Source organism: Equus quagga, chromosome 13 (assembly GCF_021613505.1).
Source record: "Equus quagga isolate Etosha38 chromosome 13, UCLA_HA_Equagga_1.0, whole genome shotgun sequence".
Taxonomy (NCBI): Eukaryota; Metazoa; Chordata; class Mammalia; order Perissodactyla; family Equidae; genus Equus; species Equus quagga.
The window spans coordinates 8,037,584-8,056,827 of NC_060279.1; the positions used below are offsets into that span (position 1 = coordinate 8,037,584).

The following is a 19,244-nucleotide window of genomic DNA, read 5'->3' on the forward strand; positions in this document are numbered from 1 at the left end:
ATATAACCTCCTCAACTATTAATATCCTGCACCAGAGTGGTACATTTGTTACAACTGATAAACCTACATTGACACGTCATTCACTCAGAGCCCATAGTTGACATTGCAGTTCACCCTTGGTGGTGTACATTCTATGGATTTTGACAAATGTGTACTGACATGTATCTACCATCGTAACATTGTACAGAATAGTTTTCGCTTCCCTACAGTCCTCTGAGCTCTGCTTTTTCATCCCTGCCTCCCCTAACCCCTGGCACCCATTGATCTTTTTACCGTCTCCATAGTTTTGCCCTTTCCAGAATGTCATATAGTTGGAATCATATACCGTATACCTTTTCAGATTGGCTTCTTTCACTTAGTAATATGCACTTAAGGTCCCTCCATGTCTTTTCATGGCTCGATAGCTCATTTCTTTTTATCATTGAATACTGTTCCATTGTTTGGATGTACCACAGTTAGTTTACCCATTCACCTCCTGAAGGACATCTTAGTTACTTTCAAGTTTTGGCAATTATAAGGAAGCTGCTCTAAACATCTGTGTGCAAGATTTTTTGTGGATAGATTTTCAACTCCTTGGGGTAAACACCAAAGAGTGTGATTACTGGATCACGTGGTAAGAGTATGTTTAGTTTTTTAAGAAACTGCCAAACTATCTTACAAAGTAGCTGTGCCATTTTGCTCCTACCAGCAAAGAATAAGAGCTCCTATTGCTCCACATTCTCACCAACATTTGGTGTTTTGGATTTTGGCCATTCTTCTAGGTGTGTAGTGGTATCTCACTGTTGCATAATTTGCGACTCCCTAATGATGTGTGATGTGGAGCATCTGTTCATATATACAATTGCCATCTGTATATCTTCTTTGGTGAGGTGTCTGTTCAGGTCTTCACCCATTTTTTAATCAGGTTGTTTGTTTTTTCCCCCTGCTGGAAGCATGAGGGGATTTTTCTCAAATATTCACTGTGAGAACCTGGTCAAACTCCTGAAGGCAAAACTCACAAAAGTATGGATACCTGCTATGGCTGGGTTCCTTTGGAGTTTTAACTCTCAGACCGTCCACACTGAGCTTCCAGCAATTCCTCAATTACAGTTTAGGTTTTCCTACCTGGGCGCTGGTTCCCGTGGATTTTCTGCTTATAAGTTGTGATTCGCTGTATTCACCTGTCTGTCTCTCCAAATTTTGGGGGCAGCAGTTTACCCTGCGACCTCACTTCTCTGATCAATCTAAGAAGGGTTGTTGATTTTTCTGTTTGTTCAGCTTTTTACTTGTTGCTAGGACACACCGGCAACTTCTAGGCTCCTTATGTGCTAGACCAGAAGCCATAAGTTCTGTTTTTAATATTAAAACATAGGTTTATTATTTTCTTCATTTTATGTAAAGTTAGAGTGAACATGTAACTTATTCTTCAAATAGGAAGTCTTTTGAGAGTTAAAGGGGGATGTTATTAATAATTACCCCAGTCATCAAATGTTAACCGTGGTGGTGTGGTTCCTCTATTGGTGTGGTTCCACCTGATGAGGAAACTAATGTCTCACAGCTAATAAGGGGCACGGTGGAACTTGAACCCAAACAGCCTGATCTTTGAGTCGGTGCTCTTAGCCTCTATGCTACGTAAGAATCAGAGTTCTGAAGCGCCTTTTGTCTCTTTTCAAGGTCTTAGTCAGAGCTCACAAGCACTCATCATTGTGGCTATTCTTTAGTGAAGGGAAGCTTGATTGAAACACCATACCATGCACTATTTGTTAGCTCTTAATTTATTGTTTTTATTTTCCTTTTAGTTGAAGGGCAACAATTTTATTAAATTAATCTTTACTTATTATTGTACATAAACTTTTCTAAATCTGGAAGTTCTTCTTCCCAGAAATTTGGACTTGAAAGAGACATCTAAACTTTTAGTTATATAAATAGGTCCAGATGATGTAACTAACTTGCCAAATAACAGCTAAGCACCTGTGGAATCTAGCTAAGAATTGGGAGGCAGAAAAGTATAGCGATTAAATATGGAATTAGCTTGCCTGGATTCCACACCCTGCAGGCTGGGAGCCTTTAGGCAAGCTTATTTTTCCTCTCCGAGTTACACTTCCCTCATCTGTGTAATTGAGAAAACAATAATACCTATGTCATAGAATTGTTGTTTGAGTCCTGGATGAAACTGGCACTTAATCAGACTCCATAAATGGTCTCTGTTATTATTTTTATCTAAGTCTTTAGATTCCCAGTGGAGTGCTTTTGAAACATGCTGTCTTTGCATCTCTTCTGGCAAAGGCTTTTTGAGATCTCTCAGTATAGATCTCGTCGGCCAGCAGGAGTTCGTTGATTATTTTAAGCTGCCGATAAATGTGAAAAAGAAACTTATTTCCTTTGCCATTTCTGGTACACCACTGAGCACAGACTCCTCTGCCTTTTCAGAAATAAGAGAGTAGTAAAAGAAGATAGTTTTAAAATTCAACATTTATTTTTATTAATGTTGTAAAGGTACATAGCTTTAAGAAAAAAATCAGTCCCAAAGACTTTTAATAAAACCTATCAGTCTTTTGCCCACTCCCAGTGACTCTTGATTACTGATTTCCAGAGGCTCCCACTTTCAACCCTTTTAGCTTTCTTTTGGTATTTGCCTCCGTAATTCTATGTAATCTGTTTATACTGCTATTTCTTGATTTTTTATTTTTAGATCTTCTCTTTTGACTTCCTACTGTGGAGGAGAAGGATTTAGCTGGCTTATAGCCCCTCTCGCATACTCACATATACTTACATGTGCATATATACACTTACCCCCCATTCTACTAATATAATTATACCATCGTATTTTGCTAAATGAATGTTTGTGACTCTGAAAATATTACTCACAGCTGAGCCATGTGGTAAATTTTGATAACAGTTTCTCTCTGGCATGATGCTGTCTTCTTTGAAGTTGACTCTTGTGTTTTTGTTCATTTGCCTGGTCTTCTGTTTATCTAATGCGAATGCATTCCCAGCCTCTCCTGCAGATGTCTAAATCTCTTCATACCTTTGAAAATATTAGGCATTATGAACCCTATGACTTTCTTTTTTTTTTGAGGAAGATTAGCCCCATCTATCTACTGCCAATCCTCCTCTTTTTTCTGAGGAAGCCTGGCCCTGAGCTAACATCCGTGCCCATCTTCCTCTACTTTATATGTGGGATGCCTACCACACCATGGCATGCCATGTGGTGCCATGTCCACACCCGGGATCTGAACTGGTGAACCCTGGAACCAGACTGCCTCAACTGACCTCGCGTATGACCTTGGGAAAGTTATTTAATCTCTCTGCCTTAGTTTCCTCATCTTACAAAAGTAGTCGTTGGAGTACTTTTTAGAATTAAATAATTTAAGACATGTAAATGTTTAAAACCATAGCTGGCTTTATAAATGTTAGCCATTATTATTTTAGCGTGGTTTTATGTAAAAGATAAAGGCTTGTGCTCAGATAACCATGTTTAATTGGAAGTCCAAAGAAATACACTTAAAAATATGAATCACTAGACAAATCTTGTTGATTTTATCCAATGATGGAAGCACAGGACAAGTACATTGTATCTTATATGCTACATAAAATGTCTAGGTTTTTACATTATTTTACTACTGAAAGGAACCTTGGAGATCACAATTTCTAACTCTTTATTTCACAGATGAGGAAAACTGAGACCCATAGAGTTAAGTGACTTGTCTTGAGACTAGAATCTCAGCCTCAGAATTCCTAATTGGGTCTTCTTTCCATTAAGTTGCATTTCCTTCTCTAAAAACCAGTGAATGCTGCTAGACGTGCAAGTTTATTTTTGGTAATGACACTATCCTATCACTAATTTTCTTTTTTTAAATTTTTTTGACTTCAGGCACTCAGCTGGATCAATAATAAGCTTGGTTTATGACACACTCTCATCATTGGTCCATGTATAGCGTATTCATTTATTTGTTTTTAATAATGTAATACATAAAAAATCGAAAACATCCATATTGTGTGCAGTACCTTGGAGGAAAATTTCAATGTGTAATTTCCATGCATGCATGGTACAAAAATAAACTCATAAATTTAACAATATTTTGGTGATACAGCTATTTGTTTTTTCTCTGTTGAATCAAAAGTTATCTTGTGGATGGGCGATTTTGCAACTCTTTGCCTCATCCTCTTGAAATTCACCAGACTTGGGTAGCAGTGGATTAGAAAACAAAGTACGACAGAGAGGAATGGGAAAAGGACCAGAACATGAGTGCTTTACAGTTAGCAGGAGACGCACATATCTCTAAAATATGTTGGTCTTCTGCAAATTGTGTGATGTTGGGTTTGTTTGTGATACAGGTCTAAGAACCATTGGAGTCATTACCAAACTGGATCTTATGGATGAAGGAACAGATGCCAGGGATGTTCTAGAGAACAAGCTGCTGCCTCTTCGCAGGGGTAATGTATTGTATCCTGTAGCAGACTTCCTTTGATGATGTGGTAGAGAAACAGTTGGGTAACCAATGAGAGGCTTGGTTTTAATATCTCCACAGTTGTGAGGAATGGATTTATGATTAGTTATATTTTTATAGAATGGAACAATGTTCCAAAATGATGTATTAAAAATGATCCAGAGGGAGAACCATTCCTTAAAATAACAGGAATAAGAAAACAGGAAAAGGAAAGGGTTTGAAGGGAGGGTATAAATATTCATCATAGACTGCATAAATATATACTGTAGTAAGTCTGACTTATTTACTTGTCCGCTATATGACCAAACTGCTAAGAGGCATACTCTGTTAAAACGCACAGAGCTTTAAAGGCAAAAGACATTATTGTGTTCATGCTAAAAAATTATCCTTAGCCAAATCAGCCAGTCTTTGTTAAATACTGATGTCTCAAGTTGAGTTCTAGAAAGGGACTCATTCCTCAGGCCTTAAAATAATTTTGCCTTTCTTATTCAGCCTCTTTAGGAGCCTTGAAATCTCCCCAGAATAAGTGAGAAAGTGTCCCAAACTCCATAGGTGTGTGTTTTGTTTCAGGTTACGTGGGGGTTGTAAACAGAAGCCAGAAGGACATAGATGGAAAGAAGGACATTAAAGCTGCCATGTTGGCAGAAAGGAAATTTTTTCTCTCGCACCCGGCTTACAGACATATTGCTGATCGGATGGGGACCCCACACCTGCAGAAGGTCCTTAATCAGGTAAAAATGTTTTTTCAAGGAAAATAACAATTATGAAATGTGTAAGTGACTATTGGAATTCATAATTCTTGTTTTTGTATTCACTTTTTAATAAAATAAGACATTCAGCTTAAATGATAGGAATTTAAAAAATTAATATGAATACTTTGATCCACACTGTTACTATTTTCCGTGATAGAATTCACCTTAATATTATTGAAGGAGCAGTGCACAAAGCAGAAATGCATACTTATTTAGGAACAGTGAACAGGAGTAGACATTTTAGCATACATATATTCATGATATGTAGTTCTCTTAAGTTAAACTTGTATATCTCTGAAAAGTTGATCTCTTGGGATCTGTTTTTGAAATATCAATCTGCAATGGTTAGGTTAGATTTTCTGTTAAAATTTCTTTGTGGTTTTGTTTGATTTGTTCCTCAATTTAAAGTCTTGAAAATAAATCCTCGTATGCAGTCATTGATCCCTCTTCATCTAAGAAGCTTCTGCAGATAACCCCTTTCTCCACAACAGATAGAACTGGGCTCTCTGCCTCCCACTACTCCATGCACGCACATACTTCTTCCATAAAACCTCAGCGCACTTACTTGGTTGCATATTTTCCTTCTCCTGGTGGAGTTAAGTACTGTTGTCATCGAGGGCAGGGCCCCCTTCCTGAGTTTTGATTACATTGACTCAAATGCTGAGCAGCTTTTCTCACATCTAGTCTCATAAGGTATGCTTTACTTTTATCTATGAACTTAGTCAGTCAGTCAATCAAGTAGTTATCGATGATGTTCTGATTGTTCGTGCCTAGAAGGTGTCAGATGTCAGTAGAGACTAACACAATAGTAGGCTACTGGTGGCAGTGTACCTGAACTGTTTAGACAAAATGATTGAAGAAGTTAGAAAATAAAAAGCAGTGGTATACTTCTGTTTTAAGCCGCATAACATAATGTGGAATTTGTACCTTTTTTTTTTTTATTAAGGTCATGATAGTTAACAACCTTGTGAAATTACAGTTGTACATCATTATTGGTCATGTTGTAGGTACACCACTTCACCCCTAGTGCCCTCTCCCCACCTCCCTTTCCACTGGTAACCACTGATCAGTTCTCTTTGTCCATATGTTAACTACCACCTATGAGTGGAGTCATACAGAGTTCATCTTTCTCTGTCTGGCTTATTTCACTCAACATAATACCCTCAAGGTCTGTCCATGTTGTTGTGAATGGGACGACTTTGTTCTTTTTTATGGCTGAGTAGTATTCCATTGTATATATATATACCATATCTTCTTTATCCAGTCATCAGTTGCTGGGCACTTAGGTTGGTTCCATGACTTGGCTATTGTGAATAATGCTGCGATGAACATAGGGGTGCATGGAACTTTTGGAATTGCTCATTTCAGGTTCTTAGGATAGATACCCAGTAGTGGGATGGCTGGGTCATAAGGTATTTCTATTCTTAACTTTTTGAGGAATCTCCATAGTGTTTTCCATAGTGGCTGCACCAGTTTGCATTCCCACCAGCAGTGTATGAGGGTTCCTTTTTCTCCACAGCCTCTCCAACATTTGTCACTCTTGGTTTTGGATATTTTTGCCATTCTAACAGGTGTAAGGTGATATCCTAGTGTAGTTTTGATTTGCATTTCCCTGATGATTAGTGATGATGAGCATCTTTTCATGTGTCTATTGGCCATCCGTATATCTTCTTTGGAGAAATGTCTGTTCATGTCCCCTGCCCATTTTGTAATTGGGTGGTTTGATTTTTTATTGTTGAGTTGTGTGAGTTCTTTGTATATTATGGAGATTAACCCTTTGTCAGATAAATAACTTGTAAATATTTTTTCCCAATTAGTGGGCTGTTATTTTGTTTTAATCCTGTTTTCCCTTGCCTTGAAGAAGCTCTTTAGTCTGATGAAGTCCCATTTGTTTATTCTTTCTATTGTTTCCCTCATGTGAGGGGTTATGGTGTCCGAAAAGATTCTTTTGAAGCTGATGTCAAAGAGTGTACTGCCGATATTCTTTTCTAGAAGACTTATTGTTTCAGGCCTAATCTTTAGGTCTTTGATCCATTTTGAGTTTATTTTAGTAAATGGTGAAAAAGAATGGTTGATTTTCATTCTTTTACATGTGGCTGTCCAGTTTTCCCAGCACCATTTGTTGAAGAGACTTTCTTTTCTCCATTGTAGGCCCTCAGCTCCTTTGTCAAAGATTAGCTGTCCATAGATGTGTGGTTTTATTTCTGGGCTTTCAATTCTGTTCCATTGATCTGTGCATCTGTTTTTGTACCAGTACCATGCTGTTTTGATTACTGTAGCTTTGTAGTATGTTTTGAAGTCAGGGATTGTGATGCCTCCAGCTTTGTTCTTCTTTCTCAGGATTGCTTTAGCAATTCGGGGTCTTTTGTTGCCCCATATGAATTTTAGGATTCTTTTTCAATTTCTGTAAAGAATGACATTGGAATTCTGATTGGGATAACGTTGAATCTGTAGATTGCTTTAGGTAGTATGGACATTTTAACTATGTTTATTCTTCCAATCCATGTGCATGGAATGTCTTTCCATCTCTTTATGTCGTCGTCAATTTCTTTCAAGAGGGTCTTGTAGTTTTTGTTGTATAGATCTTTCACTTCCTTGGTTAAATTTATCCCAAGGTATTTTATTCTTTTTGTTGCGATTGTGAATGGGATTGAGTTCTCGAGATCTTTTTCTGTTAGTTTATTGTTAGCATATAGAAATGCTACTGATTTATGTATGTTGATTTTATACCCTGCTACTTTGCTGTAGTTGTTGATTGTTTCTAATAGTTTTTGTATGGATTCTTTGGGGTTTTCTATATATAAGATCATGTCATCTGCAAACAGTGAGAGTTTTAATTCTTCGTTGCCTATTTGGATTCCTTTTATTTCTTTTTCCTGCCAAATTGCTCTGGCCAAAACCTCCAGTACTATATTGAATAAGAGTGGTGAAAGTGGGCACCCTTGTCTTGTTCCTGTTCTGAGAGGGATGGGTTTCAGTTTTTGTCCGTTGAGTATGATGTTGGCTGTGGGTTTGTCATATATGGCCTTTATTGTGTTGAGGTACTTTCCTTCTATACCTATTTTATTGAGGGTTTTTATCATAAATGGATGTTGGATCTTGTCAAATGCTTTCTCTGCATCTGTTGAGATGATCATGTGGTTTTTGTTTCTCATTTTGTTAATGTAGTGAATCACGTTGATTGACTTGCGGATGTTGAACCATCCCTGTGTCCCTGGTATAAATCCCACTTGATCATGATGTATAATCTTTTTGATGTATTGCTGTATTTGGTTTGCCAAAATTTTGTTGAGGATTTTTGCATCTATGTTCATCAGTGATATTGGCCTGTAGTTTTCCTTCTTTGTGTTGTCCTTGTCAGGTTTGGGGATCAGGGTGATGTTGGCTTCATAGAATGTATTAGGGAGTACTCTATCTTCCTCTATTTCCTGGAATAGTTTGAGAAGGATAGGTATTTAATCTTCTTTGAATGTTTGGTAGAATACTCCAGAGAAGCCATCTGGTCCTGGACTCTTATTTTTGGGGAGGTTTTTGATTACTGTTTCTATTTCTTTGCTTGTGATTGGTCTATTCAGATTCTCTATTTCTTCCTGATTCAGTTTGGGTAGGTTGTATGAGTCTAGGAATTTATCCATTTCTTCTAGGTTGTTCAATTTGTTGGCATATAGTTTTTCATAGTATTCTCTTATGATCCTTTGTATTTCTTCAGTATCTGTTGTGATTTCTCCTCTCTCGTTGCTAATTTTATTTATTTGAGACTTCTCTCTTTTTTTTTTAGTGAGTCTGGCTAAGACTTTCTCGATATTGTTAATTTTTTCGAAGAACCAACTCTTTGTTTCATTGATCCTTTCTACTGTCTTTTTTGTTTCAATATCATTTATTTCTGCTCTAATTTTTATTATTTCCCTCCTTCTACTGACTTTGGGCTTTGTTTTTTCTTCTTTTTTTAATTCCGTTAGGTGTCGTTTGAGGTTGTTTATGTAAGATTTTTCTTGCTTATTGAGGTGAGCCTGTATTGCAATGAATTTCCCTCTTAGGACTGCCTTTGCTGCGTCCCAAATAATTTGGTATGGTGTGTTTTCATTTTCATTTGTCTCCAGATAATATTTGATTTATTCTTTAATTTCTTCAATAATCCATTGTTTGTTCAGTAGCATGTTGTTTAGTCTCCACATTTTTGGCTCTTTCCCAGCTTTATTCTTGTAGTTGATTTCTAGTTTCATAGCATTATGATCAGAAAAGATGCTTGATATTATTTCAACCCTCTTGAACTTATTGATGCTTGCTTTGTTTCCCAAGATATGGTCTTTCCTTGAGAATGTCCCATGGGCGCTTGAGAAGAATGTGTAACCTGCTGTTTTTGGATGAAGTCTCCTATATATATCTATTAGGTCCATCTGATCTAATTTTTCATTTAATTCTATAATTTCCTTGTTGATTTTCTGTCTGGATGATCTGTCCATTGGTGTTAATGGGGTGTTGAGGTCCCCTACTATTATTGTATTGCTGTTGATGTCTCCTTTTAGTTTTGTTAATAGTTTCTTTACGAATTTTGGTGCTCCTGTGTTAGGTGCGTATATATTTATAAGTGTTATGTCATCTTGGTGGAGCGTCCCTTTTATCATTATATACTGCCCCTCTTTGTCTTTCTTCATCTGTTTTGTTTTGAAGTCTACTTTGTCTGATATAAGTATGACAACACCTGCTTTCTTTTGTTCATTATTAGCTTGGAGTATTGTCTTCCATCCCTTCACTTTGAGTCTGTGTTTGTCTTTGGGGCTGAGGTGTGTCTCCTGGGGGCAGCATATTGTTGGATCTTATTCTTTGATCCATCCTGCCACTCTGTGCCTTTTGATTGGAGAGTTCAATCAATTCACGTTTAGAGTGATTATTGAAATGTGGGGGCCTACTGTTGCCATTTTATCACTTGTTTTCCGGTTCTTTTGCATTTTGTCCTGATGGAGAGCTGTTACTTTGTGTTATTGTCCTTCTGCTTATCTCCTTTGTTCTGGATTTTGTAACCCCTTTCCTTTTTTTGATTTTTCAGGAATGAGGTTCTTCCTGAGCATTTCTTGAAGAAGAGGTTTTGTGGCAATGAACTCCCTTAACTTTTGTTTATCTGGGAAAGTTTTTATTTCTCCATCTTATTTGAAGGATATTTTCGCTGGGTAGAGTATTCTTGGCTGCAGGTTTTTGTCCTTCAGAGTTTTGAATATTTCATTCCAATCTCTTCTAGCCTGTAAGGTGTCTCCTGAGAAATCTGCTGATAGCCTTATGGGGTTTCCTTTGTAAGTTATTTTCTTCTGCCTGGCTGCCCTTAGTATTTGCTCTTTGTTGTTGACTTTTGCTAGTTTCACTACTATATGCCTTGGGGTTGGTCTTCTTGCATTAATAAAGTTTGGAGATCTATTGGCTTCTGTCACATGAAGTTCCATCTCTCTTCCCAAGTTTGGAAAGTTCTCAGCTATTATTTCTTTGAACAGGCCTTCTGCCCCTTCTCCTTCTCTTCTCCCTCTGGTATACCTATAATCCTTATGTTGCATCTCCTAATTGAGTCGGATAATTCTCGGAGAGTTTCTTCATTTCTTTTTAGTCTCAGTTCTCTCTCCTCCTCTGTCTGCAGCATTTCTGTATTCCTATCCTCCAAATTACTAATTCTGTCCTCCATATTATTGACCCTACTGTTCAGAGAGTCCAGATTTTTCTTAATCTCCTCCACTGTGTTCTTCATCTCCAGTATTTCTAATTGGTTCTTCTTTATAGTGTCAAGCTCTTTTGTGACATAGCTCCTGAACTCATTGAGTTGTCTATCTGAATTCTCTTTTAACTCCTTGAGTTTTTTAATAATGGCAGTTTTGAAATCATCATCATTTAGGTTATAGATTTCATTGTCTTTGGGATTGTTTTCTGGGTGCTTATCATTTTCCTTCTGTTCTGTAGATTTAATATATTTTTTCATACTGCTTGATGGCATGGATTTGTGCCTCCACATAGAGATAGAGTTTAGTCGCTGCTTCCACTTGTTGCGACTGGTGTGTGTGGGGGGGGCAGCTGTTTAGACTGCACAACCTGGAACCCTGTCAGCTGTTACTGACTGGATCTGGACCCCTCCTCGTAGTCACAGTGGTCCTGTGGGGTCCCTCATTGGTTGTGGGGGCAATTGCAAGGGCGCCCTGAGGCTGCTGGTGCCTACTGTTGCAGCCCACTTAGACGCGCTCCCTCCTTGTGGTCTGCAGCGGTGTTGTGGGCTTTCCTAGCAGCCAGGAGCAGGATCACCTATAATCGCAGCTTTGTCCCTGACAGAGCCCGCAAGATCACACTTGTCCACTATAGGTCCCAGCAGAGCTATGGGTAACATCTGCAGTCTGTCGTTAGCTCACCTAGCTGTGCTACTTTTGCCCCAGGGCCTTCCCACCTTGTGATTGCCAGTCAGGACCTCTCCACTAGTGCTGTGCAGAGGCTTTCGCTGAGGCTGCTGTAGGAACCTGGAGTTTCCCCCTGGGCTATGTAGCTGTTTCACCGGAGCTCCACTCTGCCCTACTCCACTCTCATGGGATCTCTGGGAGCCCCTTGCCTTGTCTGGGACACGACCAGAGTCTGTGGGTCTGGCGTTGGCTGGTAAGCTGCTGCCTTGTGGGGAGTTCTGCTCTAGGGAGCTTCCTGGTGTTCCGAATGCTGGGCGGGGCCTCCCTGCCAATGGCGAGCCGAGGCACTCCCTGCTGGGGAGGTGCGGGACCCTGGAGCATCCCCCCAGGCCACAGAGCCAGGTGTTGGAGCTCCACCCAGTCCCCAAGCGTGTCCATGGGAAGTCCGGGCACCCCCTACACTGACCCATGCAGGGCCGGAGACTGTGGGCCCAGTCACAGCTGGCGGTCTGGTGCTGTGCCAGGGAATCCACTTGCCGGGAGCTTCACTCTGTTTTGGTTTCTGGGCAGCGCCTCCCTGCTAATGGCGTGCAGAGGCTTTCCCTGCCGGGGGGGTGCGGAACCCTGGAGCCTCCCCCCGGGCCACAGAGCCGGGCGCTGGAGCTCCAACAGTGTCCCCAAGCACGTCCACAGGAAGTCCGGGTGCCCCCTGCACCGACCCGTGCGCTGGAGACCATGAGCCCAGCAGCAGCAGGCGGTCTGGTGCCATGCCGGGGAATCCACTCCCTGGGAGCTTTCTTTTATTCTGGTTTCTGGGCGGGGCCTCCCTGCTAATGGCGAGCAGAGGCCTTCCCTGCTGGTGGGTGCAGGACCCTGGGGATTCCCCCTGGGCTTAGGTGTAATCACGGGGGGCTTGGGTAGGGCTGTTGTCACCTGTTTCCACTGTCGCTCCGCTGGTGAGTGCACACTCCCACCCTTGGTGTGTGGTGATGCTATCAGGGAGTCCACTGGAAGAGAGCCTCCTGCAGGAACTAGGCTGTCCGGGGGTCGGGGGTCAGGGGTTGGAGAGTTTTCACCTATTTCCACCTCCTCCCGGGGGGAAGTCCGTCTGGTTTCCGATGTATAGTAGCACGAGTCTCTTAGGCGTCTTGAGATGCTATCTGGATATCCTTTGTTAATTGGTGAATGTCCAGTTAGTTGTAGATTCGATGGGGGAGAGACAAAGAAGACCACTCACTCTGCCATCTTGGTCCCGCCTACGTGGAATTTGTACTTTTTAATTAAGAGTAGCTGAGTGTTTGAACGCCGTGGAGCAGTGCTATGGTTGTGCCATTTAAAAAAGATAAATATGTTTTATGAGAAACAACACTGGTTTGTCATTCAAGAACCATAATATTCTGCAAATATGTTTAGCACTGGTGAAACTCTTTTTAGATTACTGTTGTCATGCTTATGTTGGCCTATGAAAAAAACAAATAAACTGAAAAAATCTTAGAGAAAAATTACTAAGATGATTAGAAAGATAAAGTTGGAAGTAAATTAGCTTGTGAATACTGGAAAAGTGGAAAGGATGTGATTGACTATTTGGTTATTATAAATGACCCCTAAATTATGACATAATTGACTTCTGGTTGACTGAAAATTGAATGAATTTTGTACTGAAGATCTCTCATTTCTGGATAAGCACTCTCTGTTGCTTCAAGGATCTTCACACTATGTTTACAACTAGGATAATTTTGTTGCTGATTCAGTGTGCACTAACACCTCTGACCCTGGGGACAGATTCTATGGCAAAAACTGGAAAAGGACATGACATTTTTGAGGAATTGAAAGGAATGTCATTATGGGTGGATGGCAAAAAATGAGGTAGTGAGTTATAAGAGGTGAATTTGGAGATTTAAGCAGTGGCTGGGTCATGTAATGTTTGCAGGCCAAGTTAAGGATTTTGGCTCTTATCCTAAGAGCAGTGGGGAGTCAGTCATTTAAGGGATATGAGTAGGGGAATAACACAATCATATCTGTGGGTTAAAGAAGATTATGGTGGTTACAGATAGGAAGATCAAGAGTAGACATGAGAAGACCAGTTAGGAGTCCAAGTGAGAAATGATGGTTGCTTGCTTGGTTAGGGCCAGTGGAGATGAAAAAAAGCAAATTTGAGAAATGTTTAGGAAAATTGAGAACTTGGTGGTAGTTTAGCTCTGGTGGGTGATGGAGAGGTGAAGTTAAGGATAACATCTAAGTTCCCAGATTGTTATGAAGTCACCGAGATGGAGAACTCTGAAGGGGAGATTGGGTGCTTGATTTCAGAGATGCTGAGGTTGAGGTGTCACTGACAATCCAAGAGGAGAAGTCAATCAAGTGGTCTCATCCATATGCCTACAGCAAAGGTGAGAAGTCTGGTCTGTAGATAACACATTGGTAGCCACAGGTGTTTGGATATTTATTGAAGCCATGGATGGAATAAGATTGTCTCAGGAGAGAACAGAGAGTGAACAAACAAGAGGCTTAGGACCTATTGATGTTAATATTTACAGGTCTGGTGGGGTAGGATGACTTGGCAAATGGGATGGAGAAGGTACATCCAGAAAGGTTAGTAGAAAAATTAGAAGAGCTGAGGTCACAAAAGCCAAGGAAAGAAGTGTTTCAGAAAGCCAAGAGCGGTCCAGTATCGCTTTGCTATTGAGGTATCTGAGAAGCAAAAGATGAAAACCAAGTATTTTTGTTATTTACCCCTCACATAGCAGTCAGGGGGCTACTGGTTTCTCACAGTCACTGTTACTCTTAGATGGGAGGGTTTATCTCTTGTGACATTGCTACTGGGAGCGCAGTCCCGGCCATTCTTTCGTTTTCTGCTTCAGAGCCGTAGTAGCAGTACATGCCAGGGGAATAACATAGGAAGTCATAACTGTGGGCAAGGGTAAACTATTGGCAATGAAATAACTATATATTTATTGAATAGATATATTCAGGTAACCTCAGATAAATATAAAAATGATTTAAAATAGTTTCTTCAGTCTGGGTATAATTATTCCCTTTACTTTTAATTTATTCTTCTTTTTCCTGCATTTCTAGGGAGTTTATACTCTCTCTCTCTCTTGATTCTGAGTTTATTATTAAACTATTCAAGATTATCTTTTTTCTTTCTAATTCAGACTTTTTGTTAATTGCATTGGAATAGAACTTAAGGGAGAGAGCTATGGAATCTGGGTTTATATCCACCTTTGTTCTTATTTAATCATGTACTCTTAGACAGTCTCTTAGAGAATGTTTCACTGTGCTGAGCTTGAGTAGCTCAGCAGATGATCTCAGTGGAAATGTCAAGCAGATGGTTAGGTAGAGGTATCAACAGGGGAGAGAGCTTTCCCTTGCTAGTTTCATGGAGCTTTTTATATGCAACTTGTTGAAGGCATAAGGCAGTGACCAACCATGGTTGGCCTGAGGCCCAGAGGTGGAGGCAAGAGGAAGCACCTGCCTGAGCTGCAGAATGGAGAGGAAATTAATAGCTGACAGGTACCTCTGAGCTTCACCAATATTAAGCCATTTGGTCCTGAGAACATCAGGCAGCGCCAGTAACCCTCCAGTTCCTTCATTTCTACCGTACTCTCACTTAAGCTTCCTTTCTACGAGGTAGGTGATCTGATAAGTTGGTTCATGCTAAGGTGTTATTAGGCAGCCTCATTAGTAACATTAGCTGCAGTTTAACAGAGTATTCCCAGACGTGAAGAGATAGCCCAAGAGAGTGACTCTAGTTGAAGGAATTTTGAGCATCACCTTAGGGCAGTGGAGGGGAGAGTTGGGGCTTCTCATTATCTACCTACACAGTCAGTCTCAAATGTATGTATGGTTTCTAAAGTTTTGAATGATAGGGAAAACAGTGAAGGCCGATTTTTGTCTCATGAGTTAATCTTCAGTCTGTTATGTGCTTTGTTATGATTTTGTTTTGTTTTATTTAGCAACTCACGAACCACATTCGAGATACCCTGCCAAACTTCAGGAACAAACTACAGGGACAGTTGCTCTCCATAGAACATGAAGTGGAAGCCTATAAAAACTTCAAGCCGGAAGACCCCACCAGGAAGACCAAGGCACTGCTACAGTGAGTGCGCTTGCCCTTCCCTGGTCCGCGTTTTCACTGCTGTCTTCAGCTTGCTTTTGCCTTGGTCTATTTGTCATGTTACTTTCTAGGTTTAACAGAAGAAACAAGTAAAGTATGTGACGCTATGTATATGTTATCCAGTGAGCCTTGAATCTTTATGTTTTCTGCAAGCATAATTCTTGGTCTTATTCTCTTATAAGTTTAACCAACTGCCCATCCCCGTTCCCAATTTCATTATGTTTTTATAATTGGATTCAATAAATGAGTGAAACCAGTAGTGATAACTCAGTAGGGTTTTTTGCCCTTAGTCTTCGGAAGTGGGCAGAGCTCCTGTTGAAAATATCATCTGTATTGTATAACTGTTTCTATTGATGTCACTTATACTTACTATGTTTTTATTTCCATCATTTCATGTGATCTGTGTGCATTTTTCAGAGGAATGAGGACCAAAGATTTAATGAAAAAGTACAGACGATAAGGCCACATTTAAATTCCTTTTTCCTTTTTGGTCATGATTTTAATTTAGTCCTTTAAAATAGTAAATGTGAAAACTGCCAAGTATCTTGTTACTCTTCCTGATCTTCCCATCTTATCTTTGGGTTACTAGGTATATCCCTGAAGGGTCTTGGGTTGGGATAGCAGAGTTGTTAGAGATTACCAGCCCCTTGTGTCTTATACATTTATTCCCCCTTTTGCCCCTTCCAGCCTCGTCTGTCCTTTTATCCCTGTGCTGCAACTTGCCTCAGGTCCCTCTCACCCAGAAGAACCCTCTGCCCAGCCTTCATTCCAGGACATCCGAAGTCATCTCCACAGATGATGCTTGCGACCTCTTATGGCCCCTTTATCCCTCTGCAGTCTTGCAATCGAAATACCCTTAATTTTGCATTTAAAATGCCCAATATAATTTCTTTCTTTGTGGGGAGATTTCTAAATGCTCAAATTATATAAGCAACATCTTAAATGCATCATCTTATATTCCTCCATTTAGAAAAATTAGAAGATCATTTTTTCTTGGATTCAGCTCTTTCCTGGTTTATCTTTTCTTTTTGTTCTTAGCTTTGGTTAAGCCCCTATAAAGACTGTTGAAGTTACGGAGAAAGGAAAACTATTTCTGTTTAGGCCCTAGGTCATCATCTTAACATTCAGCTGAAACTATTCTCTTTGCAAAGACTGGATCTTGCCTCTGTGACTCCATTAGACTCAGATTACAGAATTTTCCATAGCTAGATTCTTCCCTTGTAAGGGGGCTGATTCAGCTCCTTCCTCCGTTCTTCCTTCCTTTCTTCTTTCCTTCCTCCCTTTCTGCCTGCCTTCCTTCTCATCTTCTTATCTCTTTGTGTCCGGGATCTGGCTCTGTGCTATCTACTGGGGATTCAACAATGAATCAGATTTTTGCCCTCAAGAAGAGGCCACAGTTAGAGCAGGGGAAACAGATATATAAGCAGTCATATAACTAACTGCATTAAGATCTGATAAGTGCTGTTTCTGGTAAGGATAAAATGTTAAGGGAGCCCAGATAAGAAAGCAGTTACATCGAGGAGGGGTGTGAATTCACAGAGAAAAAGATACTTGAATGCAATGTGGGGAGGTTTGTCACGTGGAATGAGGAGAGCAAGAGAATAGTGTGAACTCAGCTGCAGCTTGTTCTAGTGGGCCAGATGTGGGGAAAGGAGGGGCTGGAGGTAAATTTCCCAGGGTTTCAGTGCAAATGTTGCATATATACCTTTCCAGGTATTTAAAAAATTGAGATTAACCTTAGCATATACATAAACATAGCTATAGCCAATTATATTCTAGATTTTCTGGGCTAAATAAGTTGCAGTTGCTTTTAATCACCCATGATTTTGATGAAAGAAAATAAGAGATGCATGTTTTAGATGGTTTGAATTTTTTTCCAATTAGATTTTGAATTTGAAAGTAGTTTCAATATGTCAAAATTAGTTTCTAAACCTAGTAATCACAAATGCAAATAGTTATTTTCTCCCGAAAATGTATTTCTTTGTTTTTTTACCAACCACCTTAAGGTCTTTCATTCCTTCATTGAATTTATTGAGTAACTCATTTGTTGAGCAGGGGAGATAAATAAAGTGCATGGTCCTTGCCCTTAAGAGAGAGACTGATAGAGGAACAATGGCATGAATTCTCCTAAGTGCTATGCTGAAAATATGCTGAGGACGCAGAGGAAGGGCCCTTCATCTGGGGGCAATGAGGAGTGGTGGTGGATATGGATCATGGAATATTTCCTGGGAAAACTAAGGCTTGCGCTGAGTCTTAGTGGGTGGATAAAAATTAGCCAGGCAAAGAGGCAAGGGGCAGAGAGAATGGTACTTTGAGGAGAAAGGAAAACAAATATAAAAGCACAGAGACGTGGTATGTGTGGGGAACTGCGAGCAGCTTCTTCATGCTGGCTTGGAGGGTGAGTGTGGATGAGTGGTAGGAGACGGGTCATCCAGGGCCAGACCATGGGGACTCCTGGATGATGGGTTATGGAGTTTTAATTTCATTATCAAATTGCGAAGCATCATTGAAAAACGAGGCAAGAGCTACTTGCAGAAGAGCATGAGGCTCACAAATTTGCGTTGTTCTGGCATGGTGAGGTCTGTGACGCTAGGGGTGGGAAAGGGAGTAGCTCACGAAGTATGAGGGGCCTCAGCTGGAGCAGTTGGAACAGTAGGTGAGTGTGAGGTCATAGCAGCTGTGGGTCATTGGACTATTCTATATAAAGTTTTATTGCTTAACTTTAATTCTTAATTTAAGCATTCTTTAAATACCGTTTTATGGTTGCAACTAAATGGACAGAATGCATTTAATGACACAGATATTTAAAGTATATATTTTAATTAAATGTCTAAAGTAAATCTTAATAATGTGTATTTCATATAATTACATTTTGAGTGCTGAAGAGAGTGCAATGCTAACTCCGCCAGTAGGGGCCACTAAGCACACCAGGAAAAGGACTCCGAGGGCTAACCACAGTACATTAAAATGAGAATGCAAAGCCTGGTAACTTTAACTTGAATGTATTTCTCTTTCACAATTCTAGGATGGTTCAGCAATTTGCTGTGGACTTTGAGAAGAGAATTGAAGGGTCAGGGGATCAGGTCGATACCCTGGAGCTCTCAGGGGGTGCTAAGATCAATCGTATCTTCCATGAACGCTTTCCTTTTGAGATAGTAAAGGTTTGTACCAAAGGTTATTTTTTTCCCTTTCATTTCACTTCATTTCTATAGTCTGGTCTACATAACTGTTCATAAAATGGTGCAGGGCTAAGATAGTTCCTTGAACAAAAGCCTCCGTGCTCAGGTAATGAAATTTAGAAGTGTTTTCTTACTGATGTTTCTGATTGTATTTAATGGGATCTAATGACATTTCAAATTATTTCAACAAATACTAATTGAGTTTTTATGATGTTCGTTGTCTAATTAGTTTAAAAATATTTCTGGAGCTCCTACTCTTTGCCAAAGTTCCAGGTGCCAGTGATCAATGCAGAGACACTGTCTAGTGGGGAAAGATGGAAAATTAACAAGTAGACAAAGTAAGAAAATCTCAAGTGTTATTACGTAACATAATGTGAGAGAGAGGGAGAGGGAGAGGGAGAGAG

General features: G+C 40.0%; 1 protein-coding gene across 6 annotated transcripts in view; it reads left to right on the forward strand.

The window, feature by feature from the left end:
- DNM3 (dynamin 3) overlaps window positions 1–19,244 on the forward strand; it is a 510,159-nt gene that overhangs the window by 155,623 nt on the left and 335,292 nt on the right. For all 6 annotated transcript variants that reach the window (XM_046681889.1, XM_046681886.1, XM_046681888.1 and 3 more), the window contains exons 5-8: window positions 4,318–4,416; window positions 5,001–5,161; window positions 15,501–15,643; window positions 18,687–18,822. In XM_046681889.1, coding sequence (XP_046537845.1) covers window positions 4,318–4,416; window positions 5,001–5,161; window positions 15,501–15,643; window positions 18,687–18,822 — 539 coding nt within the window. The remainder of the gene's footprint in view (window positions 1–4,317; window positions 4,417–5,000; window positions 5,162–15,500; window positions 15,644–18,686; window positions 18,823–19,244) is intronic.